This window comes from Vanessa tameamea, chromosome 27, assembly GCF_037043105.1.
Source record: "Vanessa tameamea isolate UH-Manoa-2023 chromosome 27, ilVanTame1 primary haplotype, whole genome shotgun sequence".
NCBI classification, from domain to species: Eukaryota; Metazoa; Arthropoda; class Insecta; order Lepidoptera; family Nymphalidae; genus Vanessa; species Vanessa tameamea.
In genome coordinates this window covers 6,056,834-6,071,404 of record NC_087335.1, presented here as the reverse complement: position 1 = coordinate 6,071,404, position 14,571 = coordinate 6,056,834, and the positions used below count along the sequence as shown (strand labels likewise).

Below are 14,571 nucleotides of genomic sequence, written 5' to 3'. Positions count from 1 at the left end.
ATGACGCCAGAGCAATTGTAGAAACTATACTCAAGTGTGCAGTGTGGTTTATGAAAAGTATTTAACTACAAAATACTTTGTTTTTCCAAATCAAAAGTAAAATAGGTATTAAAAAATACCTATGACATGTCAGTTTCCTTAATATTTTCTTGTAGTAATAGTACATAGTATGAGAACTTGTCACAGAATATTAAAATCACTGACATTCGTCATAGCTCAAAATTTTCGAAGGTTTTTTTAAATTATGTAGGCTTATTTGAAAAATATTGAAACTATTATTAAGCAATAATTATATCGCAGAGAATATCATAACAAAGTTAAAGTTTATTTTTGTAAAAATCGCGTGTACGCCACCTTTGGCATTAGCGGCTGACAGTGGTCCATCCTTCCAGTCGGTACAGTTAAAGAAATTCTAATTTTACTTAAAGCAGCCCAGTAGTAGGATACTTACTAAGTTGTTATTTGATCTTGTAGTCTTTATTAATATACGTTTCTAAGAGCGTGTAAGTGTGGAGCCCGCTGTATTACATTAAAATGTGTCTAAAATAAATTTGTGTATTATTCAAGGTGTCCAAATGGTAAAATGAAATATATGAAATCATCAATCGTTTATGGAATCTTTTTTTTGTATTTTTTAGTGTTTGTTAGAAACCGAAAAAATAAATAAATGCACACAATAAAATATACTAATATTTTTATTGCGTGTGTTTAATCTAAGAGAGCTGAGATGGCCCAGTGGTTAGAACGCGTACATCTTAACCGATGATTTCGGGTTGAACCCACCAGTGAATTTTCATGTGCTTAATCTGTGTTTACAATTCATCTCGTGCTCGGCGGCGAAGGAAAACACCGTGAGGAAATCTGCATGTGTCTAATTTCAACGAAATTCTGCCACATGTGTATCCATCCACCAACCCGTATTGGAGCAGCATGGCATACTCCTAACTTTCTCCTCAAAAGGAGAGGAGACCTTAGCCCCGCAGTGGGAAATTTACAGGCTGTTAATGTAACGTAAAATGTCTGTTTAATCTGGAACTATTTCGAGGTTATGTAATATCAATAATAATAAAGGAACCTTGAGACAAATAAACTATAATATTAACTGGATTCATGAATCAATGGCGATTTGAATGTCGGCGAATTTGTTATCGGTATTTTGGAAGCAAAATTATAGTAGATATATGTACATAGTTAGGTGGTTGTATTAGAAATTAAGATAAATTCATCAAGAACTTTGCAGTGCATCATACAGCTAAGATATTAGTAAATCGGATGGAATATTTAAATCGATTTAAAAAGTTCTTTTACTTATTTTTTTATAGGTTACAAATAAAAAACAATATTAAATAAGACATTTCATTGTAGTAACAATACTTTGTAACATATATATAATGCAATACAGAAAAATTAATACATTTACGGGCATGTACGCGTTCTAAAACTTGTGCAAAATGCATATACTACGTGCTAGTTTACAAAACTAACGATGTTTTGATAAGACACTTTACGGCCGATACAAAAATATTTTAATATTAGTTATATTTGTTAAATTAATGTTTATTCTTTGCATACAATGTTTAAAATATAAATATCGGAGCAAAAGAATAAAGAAATATTTTTTTGTTTTCATCAAGTATTACATTGAAATGATCATATATATATCGCTGTTTATTTAAAGAACGGTATTATTTTGAACCAGTCATGTAGCCAGTATGTGATGACATTATTTATGTTAGTTAAAATTTTAGTAGAAGGATCAAAATAAAGTTATAAATGCATTTGACATTGTCTCAGCCCAAATAATAAGAGTTAATTAAAAAAAATAACTACCAATGAAAACTTAAAACATTTTTAATCTGTAACGAAAGTGACATCCACTATATAAAAAGCTCTTTTTTTTTAATGTTATAAATAATGCAAGTTTCAGGTGTCCGCCTGCGGCATAAGGCAGCGTACACACCGCTGTTTAACATTAATATTTTTACTTCAATTTAAGGATAGTGTTCTTTAGCTTGTCGATGTTTGCGCCGGAGAATTCCTCCAGTTTCTGGGAGCTCTTCACGAAAACGAAAGTGGGCATGGCGTTGATGTTGTATTCTGCTGCGACGTCTTCACATTGGTCTACGTCAATCTGGAAATTAAATTATTCATTCAACATAAGTATAAAGTCATTGGACCATAAATTAGGTATATGTATGTACGAAGAACGTGTCTCAGGTGCACTAAGCCGTAAATATTAATGATAATATGACGAACGAACATAATGTAAGAAAAAGGGCAATAAATTATATACATATATTATACTTCATTCTCAAGTATATAAACATTATTAAGATCACCAAATATCATTTTTTTTTCAAATAATTGTAGCAATGCCCCAATTTAATAAAGGTATTACTAATATTCCTATTTACCCATCCTTATAAGCTTATCACTTGGATGATTGGAGCGGGGCGACAATAGCCCAAGGAGTCAGGATCGATCCTGCGACTTTTTATATCGCTAGGCGGCCCATAAACCGATGCGCTAATGACGCTTTGCCCTTATAATATACAAATTTCATTATCTATTTCATAATAATAATAATTTAGTAAAATAATTGAATTTATTAATTATATACTGAAGTTATTACATTCCTTGTAAAACATTACACAACCATTAGTGTAGGGATAGCATAATTATTGATATCCTAGGACAAGTCCTGGTTTATTTTCGTTGTTATGCATAATTCTAGTAACTGGCACCGGTTAATACTATTTATCGATAGTTAGGATAATTAAATATTATATGATAGAGAAAATTTCCATTTTATATGTTAAAAAGGACTTAACGGCCGCGGTATATAAATTTAATTAAATTGCGCCCTTAGGTCTCACTCACAGTTCCTAGTAATAAGGCATTGCTGTTAACTTTAGGTGTAACTCAAATAAAAAAATAATTATGTAAATACAAATATTCAGAATCATTGTACATTTTTGAAAAGAAAATGCTTTATTTTTCTATGTTGTATGACTTATTCGTCGAATTTTTTTTTTGATTTTAGTTAAAACAATTACGGAAATAACGTTACACAAAAAGATTTACGCGTATATTCATGATCAAATATCTGTTTTACCAATATCTAATATATTTTATGGCACTTGCTAGATAAGCAGCCATATTACCATTACTAATATTGGACAATGAGTAATAGAACAAATGCATTCGAGTATTAAATATCAAGTACTTATATCAGTTTATCTGTAAATACTCATTGGGCTATCGTTTATACCCTCTTGCTTTTCAATGAGTTTCTTACTAAATATGTAATTATAGTCACTTAGATTGCCTCTTTGCTCTAGGGGCTACTTAAAAGGTAAAAATTACAGAGCTTCTGGTGAGTAATAACTTCTATAGGTTTTCCGTACTCTTGCTGATGTTTTGAAGTAGATGTGTATAGTTGGAAGCTTCGGTAAACACGCAAAGCAGTTCTATTCAATTATATTGTAGAGTCAGATCAGCCAACATTAGAAAAAATAATGAATTGAAACTATAGGTCAAAATTATATTTTCAATAAGATTTCAACTTGGCTCGCAAAATAAAAAAATCTCAACTCGTATGATTGCCAAGAATAGCTTTTAACACGATCATCTGCCTGTGATAGAATTAGAAAATGTCTATCTAGAAATACAGAAAATTCTGAGTTTTGATTTTTTACTTGGACGGTATCCAAAGTATTACGTCATTTTTGAAAAACATATAATTGCATATTTTAGTTCAGATAACCTTTGAATGAGAGCTATTTCATTAAAACGTAACCGTTGGAGATTTAGGACATGTTCAAAATTGACCGAGGTGAAATCTGAAGACTTAAACTCAACATGATTCGTTTAACTAACGGAGGCAGTCTAACTGTCAAATAAACTTACGATAATATCAAAGCATTTAACAATGACGGATGAAATTGACCTTCCTATTCAAATGTCGAAAGGAACACTATTATAATTACTAATAAAATGGAGCTGTATTCATGTGTGTACAATTAGTATAAAAAACATATTCATTTGAATATATTTTTGATTAATTGTTTTAATTTTTTTAAATTATTATTACTGCCAAAGAAGGGGATAGAAGAGGTTGAATACTATAAGTGAAAATATAATTCTTGAATTGCTTATCTAGTCGGGAAATCGAATAGATCGAGTTAATATAAAAATAAATATTATCCTCGAATAAGTGACAATTGTAAAACTACATCATGAGACATTAGTGAGAGTGATGACATTAATTTTAGCTGAACTAGGAATATAAGTAGTTGGCAGATAGGAATAATATTATTCAAATAACATTACTAAAATAGTTCTACTTATATCCAATATGGCTCTGCTTGATCAATTTAGGTCAGCGTTGTTTAAACTAGCACTCTCAATCAGCCCTGTAATTTAAATAATAAATATGAAATGATCAGAAGCAAACTCGATTCGATGAGTCAGCAGAAAATAAGAATGTCTTTAAAACCTTTGAGATTAGAGTAGCATAATTAGCTACAGGGTAAGATGACTATTTCCATTACTCGATTTCGTTATATACAGGAATCATTTTAGAAACATTGATAGCTCGATCGATAGAAATCGATTCAGATTTGCTAGACATGTCCTACTAAAATCAAACTTATACAAATTACTACGTTTTAAGTGGAGAAGGGCAGATATTATTATTTAACTGAATATCTTATATTTTGCACGAAATATTATGGCTAATTTTTTTTCTGTTAATAATTTTATTTTGCTTCGGTTTCGAATTAACTTATTGTATTTATTTTAAGTTAATACATAGAAATATTAGCTTATATGTGATAAGTTGACATTTTATTTATTGTTATTTTGAAAACAAAATAATATAATAGGTCTTTTTTATAAAATAAGCTGAGAGTCATTTATACCTTAAGTACAACAATAGAATCTGCCATTTCATTGGCAAGCTCTTCTAGTTTGGGTCCGATCATCTTGCAGGGTCCACACCAGGTGGCCATGAAGTCGATGACCACGAGCTTCTCACCAGCTTCGGACAGCCTGGTCTTGAGGTCGTCAGCGTCTTTGATGTGAATGGCCATTTTGTGACTGAAATAAAAGAAACAGGTTTAGTATTGAGCATGATACGTATTCGATTATACTACATATATGAGTCGGTCATATAAGATTATTATGGATTGTCCGTAAAAAGGTAACGACTTCACGAAGTTCATGTCAGATTACAGATACTTAGGATGTATTCCTTAACCCATAAAGACAACTAATTGAAATTGAATCAGCATAATTTATAATCAACTAAATGTTAAACAAATTGTTGAATTAAGTACTAAAACAATAAATTTTAAAGTATCGTAAAGCAACTATGTAAATAAATTTGACTTTAAAATTAATATAATTTACATTCGGTTATATAAAAAAATAGTTCGACCGTTTTTTTTAAATATAAACTGTTGTTATCGCGACACCTAATAAAATTTATTATCAGCACTGTGGTTTGTTTGCGGACCGATAAAAAAACCTATAACAAGTTGTCGCTCGACTGGTGTAAGTGTATTAGACCTATCATTATACTCGATTGAAACACCGCAAAACTCTTCATAAACCTATACAAATTATCATAAAACTAAGATAGGCTTAACTATAAATTAAATATATATCTACAGCGTCACTGTTTGAATACTATCGATATTCAAGGTCGTGATATTTGACTATCATATATGACAAAAAAAAATACATATAACATAAATATTAATAAACTTCTAAGTAATCTATTTTTTGTATATAGAGTTTTATTGAATAACCTTTAAATATTATAAACAATCAGTTTGGAAAAGTCCATTTAATTTTACAAAGATGGTCACCCTAATTAAAAATAAACACAAATAATTAAATATCACATTTAAGCAATATTAAAAGGTCACGATTATTATAACTACAATTGTACGTAATGTTATAATTCATTGGGCAATCATTTGATATTTCACGGTCAGAACACAAATACTAGGTCACGCTCACGGTACACTTACCTATTTAGACCATAAATAATAGCAACAATAAATTATCACAATACTCTGTAAATCCACAAAGTGCGATAGTGTTGTTTCTTGAGAATATCGTTTGCACAACAAAACCTTATCAATATGCACGAGTCTTAACACTATGAAGTAAAGCAATAAACTGAACTCAACACGAGACAAGATAGGAGGAAACCGTTCTTTTGTTAATGGTACAAACTGAATGATTAACACATAAGAATTATGACGTCACAATTTAAAATATTCATGATGACGATATAAGTTATTGAACGCAAGGGTTGGCATTTATAATATTTTTTCAATATAATATTTGATGAGAACATATTAGTCATTTTTCTTTATTTGTTTGAAGACCGGTCTGCTATATAAAATGTATTAACCGTCGTTAATGTGGTACCGTCGTTACTTCTGATTTCCATAACACAAGTGCTTTCACTACTTACATTGGGATCAGAGTAATGTATGTGATGTTGTCCAATATTTATTTATTTATTTATTTATTTATTTATTAACAATATAAAATACAAGTGCAATTTATCAATTATAAGTTATTTATTATTAATCAAGTCTGGGTTGGTTTTATTTATTTTACGTTAAACGAGTACACCAGTGTAATTACAGGCACAAGGACGAAACAACGTTTGGCTCGGGCAGTGATGGCGTGAGGAATTGTTCTGAAGTTCGATTCGCATCAAATCCGCCTTATTGCGTGGTAGGGAAAATTAAAGTGTCTACTCAATGTTTAAAGTCCATATTTGCATGTAACGCCTATGGACGATAGTGATTGTGAGTCGTAACTGTCAAGTGATTCATCATATAAGCGTTTTCTTATTTCAAATTCATTATAAAAATAACTTGTTTCTTCTTGTAAAATACGTATTCATAGTAGTATTCTATAATCTACACTAATATGATTATTTATTCATGCTCGGTAGCAGCTATACGTTAACATCATGAAATGACGATTAAAAAGCACTTTTTAAATATTTTTGTATAAAGTATAATATTTGATTAATAAATTCATATAATAAACTATGCAAATAATTTATTGCGTATCGTTCGTTCGTTTGGATTCGTATATTATTATTTTATTTACACAAGAATATTTAGAATATAAATTATAATTAACAATTATTGCACAATTAAACTAGTTTTTTTTTTTATTATTGAATTTCAAATTGCCCTCCATTACAGTAAACAGGTATACATTTTGACAAGAATATAGAAAACGCAAGTTTCTAGTAACTAGAAAGTGAACTGTATTTGAAATTCCTAACGGGATATGTTTAATATCATTCTATAACGGGTTTTGATAAATTTTTCACAGTTCTTTTTTTATTTCTTCAATGTTGTAGGTACAACATGTCGTGACGTCTGAGTGTAAAGATAAAGTTAAGTGTTTTGTGTAAAAGATTTTTTTATAAGAGCAAATTTGTTGTAATTGTTTATCTAATTTATACCTCGTCCAACCACTTATATTTTTTTTTATCGCGCAAAAAGTGCATAACTTCTGTCTATTTTCATTTAATTACCTTTTTTATGACTTCTTAGAAACATTTTAATATCGTAAATGTATCCGTACTTTTTAACACATACATAAACATAGCAACATTCTATGGCATCGATCGAATCAAATGAATAAATCAACATCTACTCAAATATTAATAAAATCTATCAGTTAAACGATCCTATGTACCTACCTATTTTTTTGTAAAGAAGCTAGCTAGCTAGATGGTTTTCATTGAAATTTCATCTTCGTAATTTAATCATCTTTATGTTAAACACATTATTGTATTAAGTACTAAAACAATCAATTTTAAATAAAGGTAAAAAAAACCCAGCTATATTGATAACGACCTTATTTGAATTTGGCTGTAAAATCAATATCATTTACATTCGGATATAAAAAAGAATGTTCCAACGAATTTTTTTTTAAAATATAAACTGTACTGTTATCGCGTCACCTAATAAAATTTATCAGCACTGTGGTTTGTTTGCGGACCGATAAAAAAACCTATAACAAGTTGTCGCTCGACTGGTGTAAGTGTATTAGACCTATCAATATACTCGATTGAAACACCGCAAAACACTTCATATAGTCCCATACATATTACTTAACTATAAATTGGCTGACACGTTTAACTTAACTTAGCGACATGACAATTTTTTTCATTTCATTAATTTACAACAAATAACATTATCGGAGATATAGTTACATATTATCAGCGGGTCATCAACTTACGACCGAAATAGGTCAAACGTTGCCGTTCCGAACTATACATTGACAAAATTATTTACCTAACGTAATGCCGGCTAGGTCAAAGGGGACTTGTGTGTGTGTGGTGCGCGGTGCAATGCGGGTAGCGCATGATCAGCAGCGACGGAGCAAACTTTGTTGTACCGACACCAACACTCGCTTTGCCACGCGGCGTTGCCGGTTATTGAACTAATACCTATTGCATAATGTTTTACTTTCTTTTAATTTCCGTGTAAATTATTTTGTTCGATAATTTAATCAGCCGTATATTAGTGAGTATTAGCCGTCGTTTCATTTAATGTAGTATATAAGGAACTTGTATGAGTTACAATGACACCAAATAAAATGTATATATATGTAATGTACGCTAATTTTGTATTTCATGACTTTCAGGGATGGTTAAATGTATTTGTAATGAAAAAGCCCGATTAAGCTTATACAATAAATTTAATAAGGTTAATAATTAATAAACACTTTGGACATGTCCGTTAAATTTCAATCATGGTCACCCTAATTTAAAAAAATATAAATGATCAAATAACACAAGAAAATTTAAAAGGTCGCGAAAATTATAACTACATAGTACGTAATGTTATAATTCATTGAGCAATCATTTGATATTTCACGGTCAGAACACAAATACTAGGTCACGCTCACGGTACACTTACCTATTTAGACCATGAATAATAGGAACTACAAATTATCACAATACTCTGTAAATCCACAAAGTGCGATAGTGTTGTTTCTTGGGAATATCGTTTGCACAACAAAACCTTATCAATATCAACGTGTCTTAACACTATGAAGTAAAGCAATAACTCAACACGAGACAAGATAGGAGGGAACCGTTCTTTTGTTAATGGTACAAACTGAATGATTAACACATATGAATTATGACGTCACAATTAAAAAAAATCATGATAACGTGATAAATTGTTACATGTAGGGTTGGCATTCGCAGTTTTTTATTTAAATGAGTATATATTATGAGTAATTTTTTTATGTTATTGAAGACCGGTCTGGGCTATATAAAATACAATTGCTATTTATCAATCACATCCGGTTTGGTTCTATTTATTTTACGAAACACTAAGTCACAAACTAGCAAACGTTTGCCTGGTGACCGAGTACAACAGTGTAATTACAGACACAAGGACGAAACATCGTTTGGCTCGGCGCATTGACGGCATGAGGAATTGTTCTTAAGTACGATTCGCATCAAATCCGCCTCATTGCGTGGTGAAGAAAATTAAAGTGTCTATACAACGTTTAAAGTCCATATTTGTATGTAACGTCTAGGGGCGAGTGATTGTGAGTCGTAACTGTCAAGTGATTCATCATTTAAGCGTATTCTTATTTCAAATTCATTATAAAAAATAACTTGTTTCTTCTTGTACTAATATTTAAACTATTTAAACATTTATACTTTTATTATAAGTACGAAAGTAACTCTGTCTGTTCACGCTGAACCCACGGAAACGATTTTGTCACCTAACTAATGGTTTATTACGTATATTAATTTGGTACGAAGATAGTTTGAGTCCTGAGGAAGGACATAGTCTCAATTTTTATAATTCACCCCTCGAAGAGTTACTATGTGGTTTGAAGGTTTATGTTATATAGGTAGGTAAATCGCGCGTCTTATATTATAAAGAAAACATAATAATCACACCTTTTTCAGTTTTTTGAAGAACTTAAAAATTAATAATACTGTTTTGATACCTTAAAAAAAGTTCAGGCAAAAGAGATGAAAAATCTTAGAAGCAGAACCAGAGCATGGTTGAGCATTGACAATATCAGGAATGCTGTACCAATATCTATGGGCGATGGTGGCCACATACCTTCAGGTGGCTTATTTGCGAGTCCTATACTAAAATAAAAAATAAAATATTTTTTATATTTGAGAAAAATCCGGTTAAATCCGGTTATATCCGATTGGGTAGCAGCCCTACTTCGGATTCCTTTTACGTCGAAGATAAAATGACGGGTCAGTGTTATACTCATTAATCAAAACTCGAGATCAGAATGACTAAGGGTTTTACATATTTCCAGAGACTGATTAGATGAATCAGTATTTGGAACTTTTGTATTGCAATTTATTAATAACAGTATATCCTACTAAAATACCGGAATCATATTCATTCTTAATAATATCTATCACTAGAAATATAAAAAATTGGCTAAGACAAAACAGACAGTACCTTCCTCCTTTACATTTTCCTAAGATTTTGTGTGCAAGCACTAGTTTTGGTCAATTGGTCAGTTTGTATAGTTGACCGCACTAATCTCTCAGTCAGAATAATAAGAATGATCACTTATGTTACATAGTTTGTAACCATAAACATCAACCAATATGAAAATTACATGAAATACCTTTGTATAATATTTCAAATCTAAAACGGTTGACAGAGGAGGTAAAGCTAGTTTTTAATGTATTGTTTAAAAATATGATTATTTATTTCTTGCTCGGTAGCAGCTATACGCTAACATCATGAAATGACGATTCAAAAACATTTTTTTAAATTTTTGAATAAAGTATAATATTTGATTAATTTAATTCCATATCAGGTTATTATTTGGTTTATAGAAGAATATTTAGAATAGAAATTGTATTATTTTCAATTATTGGAAAAATATAGAGAAACTTGCATAGTAATTTCTATTATTGAATTTCAAATTGCCTTCCGTTACAGTAAACAGGTACACATTTTGACAAGGATATAGAAAACGCAAGTTTCTAGTAGCTAGAAAGTGAATTGTATTAGCAATTCCTAACGGGATATATTTAATATAATTTTATAACTGGTTTTCATAAACCTTCAACTAGTTCTTGCTCTTTTTAAATACTTAGGTTGACTGGCAATGGGTCCACTGGGTTACCATCATAGACACACTGTAACAAATGTTAACCATCCCTGAAATCACCAATGCACCATCAATTGAGAAATAAAACTGCTGTGACAAATGTTTTAAGCCTTAAAGCCAGACTGAATATGAATAAATATTATATTGAAATATTAATCAAAAATCAAGGTCTAGTTCAACAGAGTGCAAGAACCCCATATTATCTTAAAGAATTCAAAGTCCCTATTAGAAATGACATAAAAGATTCCATAGCAACACTTAAAGCAAAGTTGTTCATGATGAATATGCAAAAATCATAAACAATACAATAACAGATAACATATTGTTTGTAGAATTATGTTTCATAGAAACAGAGATATTGAATACATATTTTATTAAATTGCATAACATGTCATGACAAATGAGTGAAAAGATATGCAAGTTTTATTTTATGTGTTAAAGAATATTTTATAAGAGTCAAATGTGTTGTAGTTGTTTATCTAATTTATATCCTGTCCACTCAATAATGCCTTTTGACAGCTTTCTTGGACATAATTGTTGTGGATCAAGATCTAAAATGCGCAATAAAAAATATGTAATCTGTCTAATTTCATTTGATTATATTTTTTTATATAAATAATAAATATTGGACAACATCACATACATTACTCTGATCCAAATGTAAGTAGCTAAAGCACTTGTGTTATGGAAAATCAGAAGTAACGATGGTACCACAAACATCCAGACCCAAGACAACATAGAAAACGAATGAACTTTTTCTACATCGACTCGCCCGGGAATCGAACCCGGGACCTCGGAGTAGCGTACCCATAGAAACCGGTGTACACACTACTCGACCACGGAGGTCATCATCATTTTTTTATGACTTCTTTGAAACATTTTAGTATCATAATTTTTTTTTAACACAAAATTTGTTGTAGATCATAAATATATTTCAATTAAATGGCATTGATCGTATTGATCGATGTATTTGCTGCAAATTAATAAATCGAAAATAATTGTGGTTTATATAGATTAATCAATATTACTTATGTTTACAGTGATATCAACATATTTGAGTATATGTTATATATGATAATCTATTCTATTTATCTACTACCTATAATGTGGGGTTTCACAAAATAAACATGACAATTTGATTTTATTTTAAAATTTTCATAAAATGTTATGCACAGATAACAGTGCATTTAAATATTTGTTACATTAATTTGTATCCTACATAATTGATACAAATAAGTAAGTAATTATATTTACATTATTATTTCCTATAAAAACTTGGAAAAATGGTTAACATATTGTCAAATTTATATTTTTTCATTTAATAATATGTAATAAACATACATTTATAGGTTATTTTATTATTTATTTATATCACACTTTTTATAAAGAAAATTTCCATTCAATGCCCAAAATCAATACTCAATACATATCAATTAGTGCCAATAAACAAATCAATTATCAAAATGTTACACTGCTGCAATCTGTATTCCATTTGTCATAAAGTGAATAACTGCTTGGATAGGGTATATTAGATGTCAGATGGCACATGTAAATGTATATGTTAAGGTTTTATTATAACCATTTGAAAGTTCAAATTGATAAAAGTTTTATACTAAAAAGATACAGGTAACAGACCAACCAGGTAACTTAGGTCGACTGAGAATATTAATTTATGGTTTACACTATTTGTTGTAACAACAAGATAAGTTGTTGTATGTGATGTGTAGTGTTGTATATGTGATCTTTAATAGTGAAATACATAATGTTTAAGATCTATTTCTCCACAGCGGCCATTATTAAGGAAGACTAACCAACTGTGCAGGATAATAAAGTGCACAAGTGTGTTTGAGCAAAAACAAGTTTACTCTCTGTTTCTTCATCCTCATAATCAATAGCGTCCCATGAGTTATGGCGTCCCTAAGTTATTATCATAATTATAATAAAGCATACATTTATGAAAAATTTACTATGAAATGAATCATACCACAATCTTTCATGTGTAATCTGAAATATAAATTGGGTACTGCTGATTCAAATATTTTACTTAGTGGCCCTGGGATAAAAACGAATATGGGGTTCTGATTAATTATAAAATTATAAGAAAAAAAAATGAAATGAAAAATGTTTGTGCGCATTTTTTTTTACTGTAGAAATCTATCATAACTCTATGGCCAGCACCAAGTTCCCCTAAAACAAGCTCTGACCACTTAATTATAAATGATATTCCAAAACAGTTTAAACTAATTTCCATACCATGAAAATTAGTTATTGTTTTAAGATTAGATAGATTAATTAATAATTCCGAATGTTAGCACGACTTGGGTTAATAATTGAGACACTTAGATAAAAAACGATAATATTTCTAGCTCCTCAGAACTCAATTCTATATCATTTAACCTGTTTTAGGAGTTCCGCAAGTAGAAATAAAATAGGTTCTGTAGTTAGACGTCGTAACCGTTTATGAGTCACTACGATATATATATATGCTTCTATATTATATGCAATTTGAAGTACCTATATTACATTATTCTACTCAATTAAGTTCTTAAACCGATCTATGTACTCTATTGTTAGTAAAAAATGTATTGATAACCTAGGCAACGACCAATTTAAGCACAACGCAACAAAAAACATTTAGGTAAGCGAGGTAAGGAAAAATCAATGGTAATATCAAAGATTTGTGTCAACAAGGTCACTAATGAGAATGGTTGATTAGAAATCGTTTTTTATTTATATGGTATTGCGAATGGTTAGAAATAAAATGAAAATAACTATTATTATTACACTTACCGAATATAAAATATTTGACGATGAGATGCGAAAAACCGGCGCTACACGCGGTAATTGACACACACACAATCCACTGAAATTAAATCGCCACAGAATGTGGAGTGGCGTCTGGCGACGAAAAAATTAGTCTATTGACTCTATATAGTCTATGGCTTCATATTTCTAACTACGACAATGGACGCTCATTCAATTGACATTATGGAAATTTGAAGTCGCCTTTTTGTAAATTCTTATTCGCTTCCAATAGCAAAATTATATTCGTTTTATGGCATGGTCCAAAATATAGCTATATAAACAAACTTACGAGTGAATAGAAAATACTGAATTATTATTCTTTAAACTTATTAAAAACAAACTAAAATTACAAACCGGGTACGTTCTTATTAACTTGTTATTTTTTGTCCCCTGTGTAAAAATTAATTCAGTGGAATATGAAAAAATATAATATCAACTGAAATTTATTCGTTTCAATTATATCCTCTTCCCACTATACAATCGCTTTTTTATATTTTATATTATTAATAATCAAGAATCTTTTTCTTCAAGAAAGAAATATTTTTATCTTTTAATTAGATTACTTGATTAAATTACTATTTATGCTTTATTTTAATC

At 29.9% G+C, this 14,571-nt stretch overlaps 1 protein-coding gene across 3 annotated transcripts; it reads right to left on the bottom strand.

Moving 5' to 3' along the window:
• Positions 1-1,833: 1,833 nt before the first annotated feature.
• On the bottom strand, positions 1,834-14,151 carry LOC113392130 (thioredoxin-2). 3 transcript variants are annotated; one of them, XM_026628417.2, is made up of 3 exons: positions 13,960-14,151; positions 4,923-5,100; positions 1,834-2,131 (listed from the first exon to the last, which is right to left on the bottom strand). In XM_026628417.2, the coding sequence occupies exons 2-3, from the start codon at positions 5,091-5,093 to the stop codon at positions 1,982-1,984; spliced, it is 321 nt and encodes a 106-aa protein (XP_026484202.1). In that variant the 5' UTR covers positions 5,094-5,100; positions 13,960-14,151; the 3' UTR covers positions 1,834-1,981. The 3 variants fall into 3 exon arrangements, with proteins under 3 accessions (XP_026484202.1, XP_026484204.1, XP_026484203.1); XM_026628419.2 differs by lacking the exon at positions 13,960-14,151 and adding an exon at positions 8,973-8,992; XM_026628418.2 differs by lacking the exon at positions 13,960-14,151 and adding an exon at positions 6,039-6,058.
• Between the last annotated feature and the right edge of the window lie 420 nt (positions 14,152-14,571).